At 49.7% G+C, this 19,652-nt stretch overlaps 1 protein-coding gene across 9 annotated transcripts in view; it reads right to left on the bottom strand.

The window, feature by feature from the left end:
- LOC138521540 (signal transducer and activator of transcription 5B) overlaps window positions 1–19,652 on the bottom strand; it is a 1,967,228-nt gene that overhangs the window by 368,407 nt on the left and 1,579,169 nt on the right. For all 9 annotated transcript variants that reach the window (XM_069634461.1, XM_069634460.1, XM_069634455.1 and 6 more), the window contains 2 exons: window positions 12,398–12,577; window positions 10,137–10,224 (listed from right to left, as the gene is read on the bottom strand). In XM_069634461.1, the coding sequence (XP_069490562.1) occupies window positions 10,137–10,224; window positions 12,398–12,577 (268 nt within the window). The remainder of the gene's footprint in view (window positions 1–10,136; window positions 10,225–12,397; window positions 12,578–19,652) is intronic.

The raw sequence follows: 19,652 nt of genomic DNA, 5'->3' as shown, positions 1-19,652 counted from the left end.
TTACCTCCTCACCAGGCTCACCTCAGGCGAACAAGGTTGCGCAGCACTGCTTGGCCGACCCTGGACTCCTCCCTGGAATCCCGATCGACGCAGTAGAATTTCTTGAAGGTGTGCGTCGACCTCCACGTAGCAGCCCTGCATATGTCCAGCAGGGGCACACCAGAAAGGAACGCCGTGGTAGCTGCGATCGCTCTGGTGGAATGGGCTCTCGGACGGCCAGGCAGCGGTCGGTTTGCCCACCGATGACAGTACATGATACAGCCGGAGAGCCATCTGGAAATGGAAGCCTTCGAGAGAGCCTTCCCCTGATTGACAGGTCCAAAGTTCACAAAGAGTTGTGACGTCTTCCGAAAACACTTCGTGCGGTCCACGTAGAACTTCAGCACTCTAGCCACATCCAGCGAGTGCAAAGTCCTCTCAGCCGGCGACGAAGGCGACGGGAAGAACACAGGCAACACCAAGGGTTCGTTGAGATGGAAGTCCGACGGTACCTTGGGCATGAAGGAGGGGTGCGTCCTGAGCACTACCCTCGTGTCGTGAAAAGTCAAGTACGGGGCCTTGCAGGAAAGGGCCTGGATCTCTCCCACCCGTCGTGCGGAGGTGATGGCCACAAGAAACGCTGTTTTCCACGACAGAAACTTCAACGGGGCCGAGTGCAGAGGCTCGAACGGAGGTCCCATGAGCTTGGTCGGCACCACGTTGAGCTCCCACGCCGGGGCCGGCGCCTTCACCGGCGGGAACGATCTGAACAGTCCCTTCATGAACTCTTTCACCAGACGATGAGACCACAGGGACGTCCGGCCCGTGGTTCTGGTGTATCGGGAGATCGCAGCAAGATGAATCTTGATGGACGCGTGTGCCAGTCCAGCTTTGGCCAGCGTCAGCAGGTACGGCAGTACCTGGGGAGCCGTAATCCGTAGAGGGTTAATCTTCTGTGCGTGGCACCAGACAGAGAACCTCTTCCATTTGTGTCCGTAGCATTTAAGAGTCGCGGACGCCCTGGCCTTTGCAAGAACCTCTCTGCAGTCGGCCGGTATGTCGTATCCTCCAAACTCTAGCGCTGCAGGAGCCAGGCCTGGAAGTTCAGCGATTTCGGGTCGTGGTGGAGGATGGCGCCTCCTTCACTGGAGAGTAGATCCGCGTCCACCGGCAGCTTGATTGGCGGGGACGCTGACAAGTCCAGAAGGTCCGGGAACCATATCTGCCTCGGCCACGCAGGTGCGACGAGGATCATCCTGCACCGTGACCTCTTGAGCTGGTTGACGAGCCGGATTAGCAGTGGCAAAGGAGGGAACGCGTAGAGGAACAGGCCCTCCCAGGGGAACGAGAAAGCATCGCCCATGCTCCTCGCCTGGGGAAACCTACTGGCGAACCTCCGGCACTTGGAGTTCGTCGCCGTCGCGAACAGGTCGATCTGGGGTGTGCCCCACCGTCAGAAGAGGCGATCCACTAGATCCTGCCCTAGTTCCCACTCGTGGCACGAGCGCAGCTCCCTGCTGAGTGAGTCGGCGATGGTGTTTTTTATCCCTGCCAGATGAAACGGCACCAGAAACATCCTTTGGGCGACTGCCCAATGCCACAGGTCCTGCGCCTCCTTGGACAGTGCTGGGGACCTGGTCCCGCCCTGTTTCCTGATGTAAAACATGGTGGTGGTGTTGTCGGTGAAGATCCTCACCACCTTGCCCTTGAGGGACGGAAGGCAGGACCTGAGGGCCCAGAACACTGCACGGAGCTCCAGGACGTTGATATGGAGGGACTTCTCCGTCGGGAGCCAGAGGCCTCTCGCGTACAGATTTTCGGTGTGCGCTCCCCACCCTTCCAGGGAGGCATCCGTGGTCACTGTCTCCTGGTGGTCTGGGGTCTGGAAGTCCATGCCCGCCGTCAGATGCGCGCGGGTGCCCCACCACCGGACCGCTCGGCGGAAACTCTCGTCGAGTGTGATCCTCTCCTCGAAGCCGCCCGTCGTTTGGATCCAGCGCGCGTCCAGGAACTCCTGCAACGGGCGCATCCGGAGCCTGCACATGGGAATGAGGTAGATGCAAGAGGACATCATTCCGAGGAGGGACTTGATGGACCTCACCTTGGCCGCGTCGGAAACCAACATCCGCTGTACCTTGCCCAGGATGGACCTGGTCCTTTCCTCCGACGGGGAGGCCAGAAGGGACAGTGTGTCGAGCTTCGCTCCCAGGAACAGTGCGTTTTGCGCGGGTACCAGGTGGGACTTGGCGTAGTTCACGGAGAATCCCAGGTCCGTGAGAAGTTGGACGGTCCTTGCTGTGTGGTCCACGGCGAGCTCCCTCGTCTTGGCTCGGATGAGCCAGTCGTCCAGGTAGGGGTAGACGTGGATCCCCTCGCGGCGCAGCTGCGCCGCCACCGGTGCAAGGCACTTGGTAAATACCCTGGGTGCCGACCGTAGTCCGAAGGGGAGGGCTTTGAACTGGTAGTGACGCCCTTGGACCACAAACCTGAGGAATTTTCGGTGCCCCTTTAGGATGGGAATATGGAAGTAGGCATCTTCCAAATCCAACGACGACAGGAAGTCTCCTTCCTCCAGCTGACCTAGGACGTGCTGGAGGGTGACCATCCGGAACTTCTACGCCTTGATGAACTTGTTCAGACGTCGCAGGTCTAGGATGGGGCGCCATCCTCCCGTCTTCTTCTTCACAAGGAAGTATCTCGAGTAAACTCCGGAGCCCCGAAGCCTCTTTGGGACGAGTTCGATGGCACCCTTCCTGAGCAACGCCTTTACCGCCAGGAGAAGCTGAGGGACGTGAAGCTCTCTCCTGGCCACGGGGGGGGGGGGGACGCGCGGGCACCTTCTTTGAAACTCGAGCGCGTGGCCCCGGGACAAGGCGTCCAGCACCCAACGGTCGGTGGAGATGGACTCCCACACGCTGACGAAGCTCGCCAGCCGGCCTCCCACCGGGGTGCTTCGGTGGGGGCCCGACCCCACGGCCGGTTCAATCCTGTTTCGACGAGGCTTTGCCGCCTTGACCTCCTTGGCGACGACGGCGGGGTCCTCCAGACTTGCCTCGTCCTCTGTAGGCCTCTTGAGACGACGAGCGGGCCGCTTGACGGTAGGTAGAGAAACCGCCGCCGGAACCTTTGGAGGCGCCCTTGCCTCCGCTGCTCCGAAAGGGCGTCCGTCGTTGCTGTAGAACCCCAAGGGCCCGGGCCGTCTCAGTGTCCGCTTCAATGGCCTGAAGGGAATCGTCCACTGTTTTCCCAAACAGGTTGTTCCCATCGAACGGCATGTCCAGGACTCTGGTCTGTACGTCTTGACGGAAGTCCGTAGCCTTGAGCCATCCACGCCGCCTAAGGCACACGCCGTTGCCCAACTGGCGAAATCCAGTGTTGGCGATGTCCGTCGCAATAGTGATGGCGTGGTCCGACGCCACCTCACCTTCCTGTAGGATCTCCAGGGCATCCGCCCTCTTGTCGTCCGGTAGGAAATCCAGCAGGGGAGCCAGTTTGTACCATAGCTCCCTGTCGTAGCGGGCCACGATAGCCAAGGCGTTGGCCGCTTTATTCGTCGTCGCTGCAGACGAGATGACCCTGCGTCCCATAGCGTCCAATTTCTTTCCCTCGCCGTCCGGTGGGGAAGTCGATGTGGAGGCCGCACCGCCCCCCGCTTTCTTCCTGGCCGCCGTGGAGACGACAGAGTCCGGGGTAGGCTGCGCCCGGAGGCACAGGGGGGCCGCGTCCGGGACCCGGTACTTCTTTTCGTACCGGTCTCTTCTAGCTGGCGTCGTGGAAGGGTTCTTGAGGAGGGCGAGGCCCTCATCCCAAATGTCGTCCACTAGAGGCACCGCGAGGACAGTCTTCCTCTTGGCCTCGCGCCGTTGATAAAGGAATCCTTCCTTTTTCTTCTCCTCAGGGCAGAGTTGGAAAAGCTCGGATGCCCTGGCGATCATGGAGTGGAACGATCCAATCTCGTCGGGCGGAGAGGCCCTGGTGGGAGGTGACGACGGGAGATCCTCGTCCGTACCCGTCGCTGCCGTGTCAGTCCCCGTATCATCCCCTCGGGTGGACGGGGAGGAGGGCTGGACGGGTCGCGACGGCTGAAAAGGAGGTGGAGGGTGAATCCTTCTTTTCTTGGGAGGGGGAACACCCGAAGGTCCCGGTTCAGGATCCCCCGACGGGAGAGGCTCCTCCGTCGGCAACGGTAGTCTCGTCCTTATCTCTGAGCATAAGGACTGTATAGCCAACAAAATGGCCGCCGAGTTGTCTTGCGGCGCTGGCAGAGGGGAATCCGACGTGCGATCAGGGGCCCCGTTGGCACCCTCGACGCTGTCGTCGTCACCTGCGTCGGGATCCATCCCGACGGGCCGGTCTTCATCCACGCCAAGGCCGTGGCTTAAGACCTCGATCAGCTCTTCCTCTGAAGCCGAATCTACGACGACGCCCTGCCCCCCCCCTTTTTCTTCCCCTCCGGGGATTTCACGGGGGTAAGTTTTAAGAAAAAAACGTGAAAAAAATAGCACTAACGCTCGAGAGCAATAGCACGAGGATCCCAACACATGAACGTGCGGTAAAAATCTGAAGATGGCTGCCAGAGGCGGTGCTTAGGTAGAGGGCAGTCATTGGCTGTGGTCAGTATGACGCAGAGACCAGTGATTGGTTATTACTACGAAAGACAGATCAGAAACGAAACTGATACTGGTTTTTTCTTTACCGAGGATTCCCAGCCTGACGACGGGGAATATTCATGAGCATGTGAATCCATGCCAGACCCCATGCTGGAGAACTGAGGGGATCTATTTGGGGATCTGTGCATGCTTGGGAGCTTATGAATGTCCATCTCAAGTTCAAATAAATCTTACCTTTGAGTTTTTCTATTGTTTGAGTTATTTAGGACTACACGCCCCATAATGCATTTGGGAGTGATCAAAGGATTGGATTGGAGTTACCCGCACAGGGGGTAACTCTTTAAATCCTATTCAAATCTCCACCCCTCTCTCAGCCACTAATACTACTATCACACCATCCTTATCTGATCACTCAATTGTTTCCACCACCATCTCCTTTCCACCCTCTGACATTGCCTCACCACTTGCTCCAACTATTACTAAAAGGAAAAGGAAACCTTCTGCCATGCCCCTCTTTCTCTCTGACCTACAGTTCTCACTCTCCTCATTCACACTTGATACCTTTTTCACCAACACTGCCTTCTCTGGCTTCCAATCCCTACTGTATGACTCATTCACCTCTCACTTTCTACTGCTTACTTTCACGCTTAAGTCTCAGCATCCTCAACCACGGGTCACCTCACTCATATGCTCTCTCCGCACAGACATGCTTTGGCTGCTGCGTAAATGGAGGCGTACCCACTAGGAGGAGCACCTGCAACGCTACCTCTGCCCTGAACTCTTTCAAGTCAACTCTTGATAAAGCTAAAAGGGAATTCTACCTGACCCTCACTGACTCTCACTCCACCCATCCTCACTGGCTACAAGGCACCCTAAACTCACTCTTCCTCAGTCTATGACTATCAACTCCACTCTCACAGCTAATAACCTAGCTGAATATTTTGCTGCAAAAATTACCAAAATTAGAGTCCCTCTCCTGACCTTCCTCACACTCCCCTCCTCCTAACATGTTACACTCCGCCTACTCTACCATCTTCCCCTGCCTCCACCTCCCACTTTAGTCACGCTAATACTGACCAAGTGCTATCTCCATTGATCAAGGCTAACCCCTCTGGTGCCCCAGGAGACCCTCTTGGTCCTCAGCAAGTGAAGCCTATTGCCCCTATAGTCGCCTCTCGCCTCGCTGAACTCTTCAAGCCTGTTTTCAGCGTAGACATCTTGACGTTTGAAACAAATTACGACGTTAGAATAGGGGAGGTGAGTCAAACCATTCTGAGTGTGCGCTGTGTATGCGGAAAAACAGAACTGAGGCAACAGGCACAGTGCGTGCTATTCATAATGTCATCAATGTCATGTCCGTAAGCGGGAATCGTAACCGTCGAGGGACATCGACTCAATGCCACACCGCGCCCTCCGCTATCGAAATAAAATCTGAGACGGCAAAGCAGGATATGGCTATATACAAGATGAGTAATCCGCTGGAGGACACAATTCATTAGAAATTTACTTTTTCATTTGACTGCACATAAAATGCTGTTGTACAATTTGCAGCTGTCAAATGAGCATGGTTTCATTAAGATGGGATTTTAGAACTTCCAAGATTGGGGCTTTGGTACACTATGCTTCCGATAAAAAGAGAGTTGGTCAAGCACTGATGACTCTGGAGGATACCCACACTGGAGAACTACCATTACTTGTTTACAATATGTTTTGCTTCCCCAAACAATGTGTTAAAATGAATTGAAAAGCAGCAATGAATTGAACTTGGATTAAAGTTTAAAAAAAAGCCATATATAAAAATAAAAAGGTGTTTACATGATGTCTGTCACAATTGTGCATTACGCCTTGCTTCTAAATCAAGGCAATGCCCACCGAAAATATAAACAGCTTTGCCTGATGAGGCAAAACACAAATCACCATTCCCCCGATCCACTCCCTACCATTACACATACAACCCTACATATACCATTATATTCCGGTTCCATGTAATATTGTTGCCACAAAAATATCGCCATGCAAAAATATTGCCGAAAAATGGCTATTTTTTGTGGCGACATTATTGCATGGAACATGCGGGGGACACCCCCGCAACTCCCAAACTTTTTTTTTCTTTTCTTTTTTAAAAAAAGTTGTTTTTTTGCCCCTGTCCCCATATATATATGGTCACCCAAATAATATCGCCATGACATTTTCCCGGCGATATTATTTACGGCGACCATATATATGGGGATATTATTACCCGATACCCATATTCCCTCTACCACAATCCCATTCTATGGTCGTAATTTGTTTGCTCTGTGTGACCCTATCCTAATCCTGCTTCTCCCAATCCCCTTTCTTCCCAGTTTTCATTTCCTCTTCAATTCCTGTTCCTCCACGGACTATGGTCTGGTTACTGCAGGTAGGAGGACAATATGCCATTTTCAAAGATAAGTTGCTGGTGCTGTAAGACCACTACAGTGGTGATTGGTGCAGTATATAAGATTCATACTATTGACATAATATATCTCAGCTAGTGGAATGTTTCTTTAGGACACTGCTCATCAGTTGTTCCCTCTCTCCCCAGTTCTGATCGGCTGTCTGACTTAAAGTCTCTCTGATCATTATTGTCCCGCAATTCCTTCTTGAATTTAGTTGCGTTTCTTGATTCTTACTGAATTTGCCAGGACGGTCTGGTGGGGAGTCTTCTGAATGCAGCCACCAGGGATCCTAACCTGGTAGCCACAGGCATATGCAATGATTGTAGAAACCAAACCTTTCCCACGTTTGTGGGACAGTGAGAAGAATGACAGCAGCTGTATGACAGTTTTCTGGTCGTTCTGAAAATGAAGACGATTCTCAACTATGCAGTAATGTGCACAGTATTTGAAGAAGGTGGGAAATTTTCTACTTGGGGGACAACAGGATATATTTGGAGGTCGATTGAACAAAATGGATTTAACCAGGTAGGATTTCAATAAAAGTGCATCATGCTGCCCCTGCAAATGAATAGTAGGGAAATCATTCAACATGGTGCCATTTACTGTACGAATCAATCAAAGCAGTTGCCTAGCAATGCCTTTTCCTGAAACCTGAATGCAAAGTCTTGGCAATTCTTTTTCCTGCCGTTATCAACAACAGATCTTGTTTGGACGTAACACAGGTATCAAACAGAAATTGTAAAATATTGAGACACTCAGATTCATGGTGTTCTAAAATGTGGCTAATGACTGCAAGCACACTGGCATCTCTGGCTAGGACAAATCATCTTGTGCATCCATGCTTTCAAAACATAACTATGGTTCTTTCTATGGTTGGTTCTTTCTTTCTTTCTTTCTTTGGTTGGTTCTTTCTTTCTTTCTTGGGTTTCACTCCTCAAAAACACAACAATAAAATATATGGGTAATTACAGGAGCAAGGATTTGCTTATTTTTTCATCCTGATGACCAGAACCTGATCCTTAGCCTACTACTGTCCCTTGCATGCTAGTGCTCTGAGCTGTGTGGCGAATCTGTGGATGTCGTTGCTTCTCCCCTAGGGGGGAGGCCTTTCCCATGGAGCCAGTGCGGTGCATTCACAGTACAAATGTCCCCCTGGGAGTGGTGCAACGGGGGAGGATCACATGGGAGAGAAAGATCCTTATGGGATAAGAGAGGACCATTCCCAGAGAACACAGTATACCTCTGCTTTATTAGACCCTCCTTACCTAAGCCAAACTCTCCTTCCATATTCCATATCAGTGCCAATGTCTTCTTTTGTGAGGTCAATCAACCTGGTATATCAGACCTGACTAGCAGCCATGACAATACCAACTGTATCCTTTATAACTTTAATACAAGTACGGTGGAGAATAAGATGGCCAGGAGTATGACGATCACTCCAGAGAACCAGAGTGACCGGTCTAGTCTCTCACCGCATATGATTCGTCAAGGGAAATACAAAACCGAGGAGGCAAGCCAACACGGAGAGAGCCATCCTCTGACGAGGAAACAAAGGAGATGCAGACACGGCAAATGGGGGACTGCAGCAGGAGACGCTGTACACGGAGCTAAATGAGAGCGCAAAGGTAGTCCAAGGAGCTACTTTGCACGCTGCCTGAGCAAACCTTCGGGCGCCCCAAAGTCCAGCAAGCAATCAGAAAGCAAAGAGCCATCCAGAGAAGGGAGAAGAGTCTGGCAGAGCAACCACCACCAAAAATAGAAACCTGACACAGATTGACCAGCAGGGACGTCGCCAAACGCAGAGAACGCCGAACGCTGCCAGAACCTCAGAGTGAAGCACCGCTGCTTGGAAGATGTGAACCACAGAAACAGGTAGATGGACAGAACAAGAGGTGCGTGAGGTTCTGAAGGAGTCTGGGAACAACTGCAAAACCTGAGATAAGAGGGTCGGGACCTTAACCTACATGAGAGCAAGAGAATAAGAGGGTCTGGGACCCTCAGCAAAATGGATATAGAACAGAAGGAAGCATTGGCTTGGCAGGGGAGTAAACCAAGCTACCGCAACAGAGCATTGCGAGTCTGGGACCCGCACCCATATGAGAGCCAAAGTATAAAAAGGTCTGGGACCCTGAGAGAAACAGAGACAGAACAGATCAAAGCATATGCATGGTGGGGAAGCAAACCAAGCTACCGTAACTGAGCATTGCGAGTCTGGGATCCACACCCATATGAAAGCAAAAGTATAAAAGGGTCTGGGACCCTGAGAGATGCAGATACAGTAATTAGGGAGCATATGCTTGGCAGGAGACTAAACCCAGCTATTGCAACAGAGTATTGAGAGTCTGGAACCCGCACCCATATGAGAGCCAAAGAATAAGATGGTCTGGGACCGTGAGAGAAACAGAGACAGTCCACAAGAAAACCCACGCTTGGCAGGAGAGTAAACCAAGCTTTTGTGACCACACATTGCGAGTCTGGGTCCTGCACCCATATGAAAATATAAAAGTACGGTGAAGTTCATCCAAGAAGATACGGGATCTGGGACCCACAGAGTTAAAGAAAGGTGAAGTACAATCAGAAGGAATCCAGGAGAAAGGAGCTAACCCCTAATCCTTGGAGTTATAAATTGTGGAACATTTCTTTTGTCGTTTTGATCACCCGAGAAATTGGGAACATTTCTGTTGGTAAGAACTGTCATTAACACTTTACTTTGGAAGAGAACACCCTTGCACATGTGATTTAGGTTATTAGAGTTAGGGTCAGAAGTAGGTCTTCGTTATTTTGACATTCTGAAATGTTCACTAGTTTTCTTTGAGGCTGGAAAATCAGTCTCAGCTTTAGGGACAGAGAGGCCATTTTCCCAACCCTTTTTATTTAATAAAATGTTATAGCCAAAAAACGATGTCACCTTTGTGTCCAAGCCTTACTTTTGCACCCTTTCATCCGTTAGGAAGAAATTTAGACTTTAATTAATTCTGCAAGGTACTTCCTATTTTAGAAACCTCACTCACTCAGAAAAAGGCATTAAACCACACAGGCACTAAACCACAGGGGTAGGATGGCAATCACACTTAATGTGCTTCATGTCTTTCTTTTAAAGGCATATCAAGGGCAAGGGTACACTCACCATATTCCGAAAGTGTGCACTGAGTGTTCCTGTTGCCTGATGATACTCCATAACGCAGCAATTGTTCAGGATCTCACCACTGCTCTCGCTGACACAAGAAAAGAAAGGTTACATCATTTTATGATTGCAGGACATATACAGCTACAAGGCCTTTGAACTCAAGACATGTGTGTAAGACTGTCGGTAGATGGTTGCCCATCTCAAAGGGCTAGTATCTTGTGGATTTCATCCCCAGGCACCCCACACATAACTCAAGCAATTACTGCCACAGTGCAAATGAAGCTACATTTATTAACCAATCATTTTGTATGGTTTTCCATGTACGAATAATTGATCTAACTGGAAAAAGGTGGAGTTGTATGAAATTGTGAATCCCTGAAAATTACAGTACTCCATTGTATTTAGATCATTTTGGGGAAGGGTAATTAGAAATTGTAACTTTACTACAGGGAACTACACCTGTGGCCAGAATGCATTCTGTTTCAAGTGAACATTTGGACAGAAGATGACAACATACTTATTGTAAAACTCTAAATGTGCCATTTACTTGAAAACTATCTGCCATTGATCCAAATATTCATTTGAACTTTTAGACAATCTTTAAAACACTATCTTTGGGATTTATAAATCAAATAAACATGATTATCAGTCGGCTTCCATCATTTCGTGCTCAAGTGCATCCCCTCCCAGTTCAACATTCGACTCGTCGGGCAGAGGATCTCATAAAAACATAGGAAGTTTTAAAGATCGTTTTACTCCTTCATCCTCATCATAGTTATCATTAAGCAGGGTTTTCGACAGCACTTCTGTTGAACAACATTGCTAAATATGGGTAACATTATTTCTGCTTTTTGAGATGATTTACCTTAAAAGGTATTTAACAATAAAACAAACTTTCTGAAAGCACCATATTCTACATCTCTGCACTTGTTTCTTGGACGTCATGTATGCACTGCGCATGTGCTCAAAATGTGGTGATAAGTTGAGGAAAGAAGAACTAGGATGAAAATATATATTTGGTCTTCCTAAACACTACAGTTTTAAAGTACAATCCATAAGATGACATTTTAGCCTGAAAGATTACTAACAGGGATTTAGATCCCTTGATAAAAGAAGACAAATGGGTTTCCTCCAATCAAATTTCCACCATGGACATTTTCATCAAATTCATAGCTTGACCAGCCCGTTCTTCCAGAGAAGTGTGTAGTATCCTTCACTTAGCTCTAAATGCAACTGACATGGCTGCTCTAGTACAAGGCACAGTGGGAACTGATCATCTTTTAGCTTTAAAGAGGACGAGTAACATTTCTGTAGAAAATCACCTGCAAGTACACATATACATTGTAGTCTTTACAGCGAGGAGGGCGTGACAGCCTAAAAGTGCCTTTACACAGCCTTTGGTAGAAGTGAAGGCAACTTGCTACTCGGACTTTGGAGGAGTGATGCAGTGTACGAAAAGAAGTAGTGGAACTATGTTCTCTGCTGGCCTGGCCCTGCTCCCCACAAACACCATTACCACACCCCCTCCCACACACAATTAAAACCCCCAAACACATTTGCCTGCTGTTTAAGGGAACGTTCAGTGCACTGCACTGAAATGCAAGCTTCAACTTCTCCCTACACTTATTTTAAAACAAAACCATTCCATAACAGTTTCTTTTTAAAATAAAAGTATAGGAGCAGTGAAACTTAAAAATAAAAAGTATAGGAGCAACGCTCCGCCCACTTCGACCTCTGTAGTGATGAGATAAACGTACCTAAAGGCTCTACAGCAGCAATGAGAGATGGGTGAATGCGAGAAAGGAGCTCTCCTGCAGGCACACATACTTTAAATGGATTTTAGGCCAAGTCTGAAACTGATACGGTTTCATATTATTGCTGCATAGCAGAAGGCTACTGCACTTGCAGGGAACAATCTGAAGAGATTACAAATAAGATGATGATACGTATGATGGAGAACTATGAATAAAAGAAACAGAGGCAAAGATTTAGGCAATGGAGAGTAGAAAGACTTGAGCTGTGGTCGCATTTGCAGTGGGATTCTGATGTCGTGACAGCAACCCACACTGCCCCTTTCAGGACCATGGCACATGATGTTGCTGTTAAGCCAGGAGAAAGGTCCTTCTCCACACTTCTCACCCGCCTCAATCGGGATGGCTGAGAAAGAGCAAGTCACGTGGACAGTAACCTGCCTGTGAGCATCTCGGTTAGCAATATGAACTGAAGTGTACTCATTAGAGAATGCGTGACAAAGGACTTACTTCCGGGTGTTTTCGTTCTTGAGCAGAGCCTTGGCCTGCAGTTCGCTGATGATTGTTGCCTTCACCTGAGGTGGGTTCATGTGCACGTTCAGCTTCCCGCCTACCAATAACCGCACCGTTGCTACAAACTTCGTCTGTGTCTTCAACACCTGCGGAGGCTGCTTTTCTATGATAAAAGTGCTACAAAAAAGACATGTGTTCAAAAGAATAAAAGTCCATAAAAGCCAATAACGACATTCACAGTTCAAAGTACGGTATTATTATGAAAAGAAATGCACAAATATAAAAAAACACAGACAACCTTAAATTATGGCTCATCTCATTCTCAATGCTTCCGTTAAAAAACATCTCATGTTAAAATATAGAGAGACTTGTGTTATAATGTCCTGTGCAGCTCATTTCATTAGTACAGAGATCAGCTGTAGGCCCATGTGATAAATCCAGGAAGATTTATTGTACATATGTATATTTGTACAGTTCCAGTTACTTGCTAGTATGATACAAGGTAAGTAGGCAGGTAGACAAGCAGACATCAATGGACAGACCATGATATATCCTAAAACACCCACTGGCCATCCTCTCACATCCAGTTCAGGCCCCCAACTGACATTCATGGAACACTTACACACATCACTCACTCAACATTCCCCTGAGCTGTCTATCATACATTCACCAACATTCTATCAGCATGCATTTGTGGCCAGTGAGACAGAACAAGACGAACTCGCATTACAACATTGCCCTTCCTACAAACAGTCATACACCACATCTCCTTTTCATACAGAAGTTCACGCACACCCACACGCAACATGCACACCACAAAGTACATGCACACCCAGACATGACTCACAGAAATCCTCGACCACAACCAACAACCTTCCATCCGGAGATGCCACCCTCGGATACAGGGCCTGGCACAAACGGATCTGGATGCAACACGCCTCATTGATGCAGAGCCTGGGCGGGACATTCAAATCGCCAAAGTCCAACAGACTAACACTCAGGGAGAGTGGTGCTGCCGATTTCAGGAACAACAAACACAGAAGAGGTACATAGTCCATCAACTTCCACCCTCATAAACCAGACACAAATCTATGCAATCAGCTCCCAATCATCACCCAAATCAGTTAGTTCCAACAAGAGTATGAACCACCAAGAAGCACTCACAATACTCACAACCGTCACCATACCACATCTATCCTAGTTGCATTACAACCGTCACTAAGCATCACCAAGCACCACACACTGAGACAACACACTTTCTCTGCATGCACTAACACCCAAATGTGCACAAGCGGAATAGGTGGGACAAGGCAGCAATTATAACACGTGCATGCATACCTCTCACACAGGTGGTACCATGTCACACCTAACATGACAACACAGAAGCAAACCGTATTCAATCATCCTCCACACGTGCCACATAGGCCCAAGTACAGACCCTCTCACGTGCATGCACACAACCCTCAAGCGTACACGACACACACACCACCCACACTTCAACACATTCATCCACAGGACAACATATCATAAATTTAAACAGAGGAGGTGCCCCTGGTAGCACCTTAGAACCAACTACGTGGTATGGACATTCTAACTTTATGAACATATTGGTAAGCAGAAAGTAAGAAACAATTGTCCAACATTTGTACGCATATCTATATCCCAGATGCATGGAACTTAAATCCTTTTTGAATGGCCATCTGGAGGGCAGTCCATAACATTTCCGATAATGTGCAATTAACTTTTTTTTAAGTCCATTTAAAGACCATATGAATGGTAGTCCTAGGTGTTTTCCCAACTCTGCTGCTGCACTATCCCCTAAGGCAGACAGAAAACATCCTTATCCTATCAACTGAATGCATACCTATACTGGATACATGGCACCTGGTACTGTATGAATGCACTCTCACAGCACCTGGTATATCCTTGACTTGAACATTTACCCTAAATGCAAAATAAAACCACATTTGATTTCATCCTAAATTCCTTGAGTAACCTACCTAGCACTAACAAAAAAACGAGGCACTAGTTAACAGATCACAACAGTCAATCCTTGGACCACAACATATCGCATGGACATGCTGCCGGAGAGGGCTAAAGTACTTGGGGGCCACTTGTTGAAAGATCGCCGAGTTAGCTGAAGCTGGGAGAGAGCTGTTGTGGAGTTTGTGTCGGGGCGCCTGAGGGAGTGAACACTGCAAGGATTGCCAGGCCGCTGAGGCGGTGGAGGACAACAGCATAGAGTATCGCTGGGGCAGTGAGGGTCATCCCCCATACCTCTCCCCCCCCACCAGCTGCGGACACGAGGCAGCGTTTGCTGCGGGTTGAGTCATCTTGGTACCCCGTGGGGCACTGCTGCAACATCAAGCTGACTCGGCTGCGGTGGGCAGCGGGGCCTAGCCGGTGCGAAGAACGAGGAGGAGCTAGTCGAAACCCCTGGTACGCGGACAGCTCAGGTGCAGCCCCACAGCAGGATCCTTTGGAGCGGGATATTGCTCCACCCTCGAAAACTCCTGGCTGCGGTGCCGGGGGAAGAAAACTGTACTGTCCCTCCCTGGGATACCACCCGGACCAAGGAGCTGGTGAACGCGGGCTGGAGCACGCCGGAATAAATGAGCAGTGAGTGTGGACCGGGCCGAGCTGGCTTATTGTCCCAAGGGGGCGGGGGGGACATAACTCATTTAACATTGGACTGTTGTAAGAAAACCAAGGGTGTTTTTCCATCAAGCCCTAGGAATACTCTTTTAGTATGACCGGAGAAGCGTCATCGCTGTTCGGTTCAGAATCGGAAAGGTAGAAAGCGTCTCAAGGTGAGACATGGGATCCCCCTTTCAGTAACACCTCCTGTCATGCGACGAAGTATTGGTTGCTTGACAAATACCCTCGTTGGTTCCCTCCTCCTCCTCCTCACCTGTACTGGGTTCTTCTGAGGAACCGTCTGTGTCTATGGCTCTCCTTTCTCTCCAGAGGTCCAGTCCTTTCCTGTTGAGTTTGGGACGAGCTCCACTGGAAGCCACCCTGCCCGCTGGCAGACAGCAAGGCAGAGGGGGCCCTCAGGGAGTCCGCCCCCAATTCCAGGGAAAAGCGTGGCTGAAAAACCCTGGTGTGCTTGGATGTAGTTAGCACTATGGATGTTAAGGCTGAAGGCTTTCTGTTGAAGTAGATGAGGACTTCAATTCCCAGAAGACACTTGCTGGAGTCGAGCTGGCGTGCGTATCCTGAGCGCGGTTTGGAGGGATACCGTAGCCGAGGAATGAGGCAGAGGTCTGCAGAAGGCTGCAGTGGGAAGGAGCATACAATTGTAGAGGTATGCACAAAAAGGGAGAGAAAAGCACTAGAGCGGGAGAAGGAACAAGGACTACCAAGCGGGAGGAACAGAGGAGAGGTGGAAGCACCATGAGAGATCAAGGGCTAGGAACTGAGCGGGCAATCACAGCGGAATGACGAGAGGAAGCAAGCGGGAATACACAAGAGGGGCTAGAGAGGAGCACTAGCGTACGAACCTGGCGAGGAATGCAAGGTTGCAACGCATCGACTACCGCGTGTGACGCCTATTTATATGCGTCATGACGGTAACGTGCAGTGCGTGGGAGACTAGACCGCTGGTGGAGGAACGGAATCAGCCCTTCCATTGACTCCATAGCTTCCATGGAGCGCGCGTCATGACACCTCCCTATCCGACTTTCCCTCACTCCCCATACATCATTTCAAAACCCATACCGTTAACCCCCCCAACACGGAAGAGTGGAAATCACATATGTCACCCTGTACCCTACAACAGGACTACCCCCCTTTTCCTGACAATATTTTACCGGATTTTCCTAAACTCCCTAGTAAAAACAACACTTGCCAGAATTTCCCCCCCTACCCCCCTGTTCCTTTCTAAAACCACTGAGACGAGGAGGAGAGAGATTGGGAGGATGAAGATGACCCATAGGAATCCCTGGCCCATTAACTGCTATGGACAACCGCCATGTTGTCCTGCTAACGTGGACAGGCAAGATCAGGCATTCCCTTCCAACCGCTCACACCTGGATCCAATCACTACTCCCAAGAAGTATAAAAGGAGGGGCAGGAAAAAACACTTTGAGCGAGTTGGGGATGCTGGAAGGTGCAGGAAGCCAGAGGAAGCCCAGATGAAGACCAGAGGAGCTGCAGAGACCCTGGGAGACCTGAAGGAGGAGAAAACTGCCCTGACACTGGCCTTGTGAGTCCAGATGAGACGGCACTGAGGAGTGGGAACTGTACCTCCAAAAGGCAAGACCAGGGGCAGACTGGTGGTACTTCCAGCAAGACTCCTCCCCTGGGCCAGTCAGGTGAACCCAGGTCTCTGAGGGTCAGCAGAAGAGATCCTGACCTCAGCAGATTATCCCCTCTTAGCTCCTGCAGCTCCCAAGGCCAGAAAGTGCAGTTTTAAGTGGCAGCAAAATCCTGACAGTGCATTCTGTGAGTTTTGGAAGAGGGTCCGAACCCGGCAGAGGTAGGCCTTTGTGAACCTTGGCAGAGGGGTCCGAGCCTGGAAGAGGGAGGCCCCCCTTTTTTTTTTACCTGGTGAACTTTTGAAGGAGAACTTTTTGGAGAAGGGTCCGAGCATGGAAGAGGGAGGCCCTTTGTGAGCCCTAACAGGGGTCCGAGCCCGGAGACCCTTGTGAACTTTTGTGAAAAGAAACTGGCACCAGAGACAGAGTGGTCCGGCGCCACGTGGGCACTCATTCGAAGGTCTCTGGCTGGTGCCCCCTCTCCCGAACAAGGAGAAACCAGAGGTACCAAGAGGCCCTAGGTGAGGCCGGAGTAAGGTGTGAAAGTGTCATACGAGGGTCACACCAAACCCTTGTACAGTCGAAAGTCTTTGACACGTTGTGATGAATGAACTGTGAGAATGCCTGACTGGGGGCTTTAGAGAAAGCCTGACAGGGGGCTAAGACCCGGACTTGGGTAAAGAAAAGAACCTAAGGTGTCCAGTGAACTGTTGCAAGTGTGAACCCAACAGAGGGATGCCAAGAGAAAGCTGGGGGACGGAACTCCCGCTTTCTGATAAGAGTGAGAAATTACAAACTGAGGCAAGTGTAAACCCAACGAAGGGATGCAGGAAGAAAGCTGGCAGAAGGGAACCCTGCTATTCTGATGAGATGATAGAATCATGAACTGTATTAGAATGGCTATGTGAACCCGATGGAGGGATGCCAAGGGAAAAGCTAAGGGATGCGAATCTTGCATTTATGATAAAGCAAAGTGAACTAAGTATCTGGCAAATGTTAACCCGGCTGAGGGATGCATGCAAATTGGGGTGAAGTAGAAAACCCTGTGAATATTGTGTTGACAAGAGTGAACCCGGCTGAGGGATGTCCACAGTGAATGGAAGGGTCCGAGCCCAGAAGTAGGAGGCTAACATTGAAAGGAGGATCGGTGCCCGGATGAGGGGGATCCAAGGGTGAACAGTGAGCGCCCGACGTAAAGATTAACAGTAGGAACTTTTGTTTCTGTTCATAGCATATCAGGCCCTTTGAAGCAAAAGACTTTACAGGAAAGAGACTTGGGCACCAAAAGCCCTGATATTGATGAAAGAAACTGTACACTTGTGCTGGAGAAGCCCAGGAGTGTGCTGTGCTCAAGGGTTCCGCCATGTCCCGTGCTAAAAACATGGGGAAGGGAGACTAACATCCCCACTTATTCTTTTGTGAACACTTCTTTCTTGTGAACATTATCCCATACTATTTTTGTAACTTAGCGGTAAGGATTAGCAACAGGCTTTTTTAGTATAGGCCCTTTTTGTTTGACAATATGCCACTAGGACTGCCTTATTATTTGATGGTCATAGCTTGCTCCCATCTTAGATTTATAGCCATTATGCTCACCCATTTATACAGTTTAATAAACACCCTTGAACTGTGATCACTTGTCTCTGCCTTTACTGTTGCACCATGAGTTCCTTACACTGTGTAGAGCGGCAAATCCAATCGGGACACTGGTCTGTGGGTCACATGTTAAGGCTAGCAACTGCAGGGCATGCACTGGCTTTTGATGGCAGGGCCAGAGGTGACAGCCTGAGAGTTATGCTCACCTGGTCTCTCTGGAGGCGTTGGGGCACGGTTGCGGACCTCCCGGGGGTGAGGTCGCTCGGGTCCGACTTAGCCCTCTGCGCTTATGTGGTGACTGGTGGTAATAGGTGATGCTGCTCGGGACTGCTCCTACGTGGAGAATAGGGGGCGTGAGTATGCCAGCTTGTGCGCCTGATCCCCTTCCAGACCCCTTCACCCAAAACCGTGGCACCCGTGGGATCCGCTGTCCCTGGAAACCTCACCTGTTGATAAGTTTTGGCGAGCACTCCGTCCTGCTGCTTCTGGCAGGAGTGCTTGTATGATCTGGACCAAGTTCCTTCACTGGTCCCTTGCACGTGGTAGTCCAGTCCTGCTGCGACTAAGACACTATACTTCAGTTAAGTGTTCCTGTTTGCCTTCGTCTTTTCTCGTCTGTTTTTGTTGTATTGTAAAGTTTGTTGTCTTGTATTGCTGTCTGTTCCACTTTTGATGTTTGCTCTTTTGCTTTCTTCCCTTGCAGGTGATGTTGCCGGCACGGCAGAAGCTGCGGAGCTCGAGGCGGCAGCCGGAGGGAATGAGGAACAAAGCTGCAGCAATACAGTAGCTGGTAAGATGTTAACTAGGGGGCACGCAGGATACAAATGTGGCGCGGCCCTAGGATGGATGTTCTAACCTGGTCTTTCTTCTTCACAGGGTCCGAGTTCGTGGATGCAGAGTGAGGTGCTGCAGCATCGGGATCAAGATCACTGGATTTCAGAAGATGAGTCTGCAGATGAAGCGATGAAGCACTGGTTTCCTGGAGGCGAGTATGCAGGAGAACACCCGGTTTCAAAGGTAAGCAAACTGGTCCAAGCAGCGGAGAGCGTCACGTTGCACGCGAGTGCACAGTAACGCGAAGCACCGGCCTTAAGGATGAAGCAGTGAGTTGGCAGCCAAAAGGCCAATGGAGCAGATGGTGGCTGCGCTGTTGCAGGAACTAGTTGGCAATCAAGGATTCTCCACTGCTTTTGTTATAGAAACGGCACACCGTATGCCGGGTGGGCACCCCCCGGTCCTGGCGGCTCCTTCCAGGCCCATCATTGCAAAGCTCCTCAATTACCGAGACAGAGACCAGGTCCTGCGCAGAACCAGGGAACTGGGCTCCCTCAGCTGTCAAGATGTTCAGATCTGGGTCTTCCCGGATTTTTAAGTCCAGGTATAAAGAAAAACTTTTA

This window comes from Ambystoma mexicanum, chromosome 13, assembly GCF_040938575.1.
Source record: "Ambystoma mexicanum isolate Mex_15411 chromosome 13, UKY_AmexF1_1, whole genome shotgun sequence".
NCBI lineage: Eukaryota > Metazoa > Chordata > Amphibia > Caudata > Ambystomatidae > Ambystoma > Ambystoma mexicanum.
Note: the sequence above shows the minus strand (reverse complement) of the source record. Positions and strands in the feature narration are given on the sequence as shown.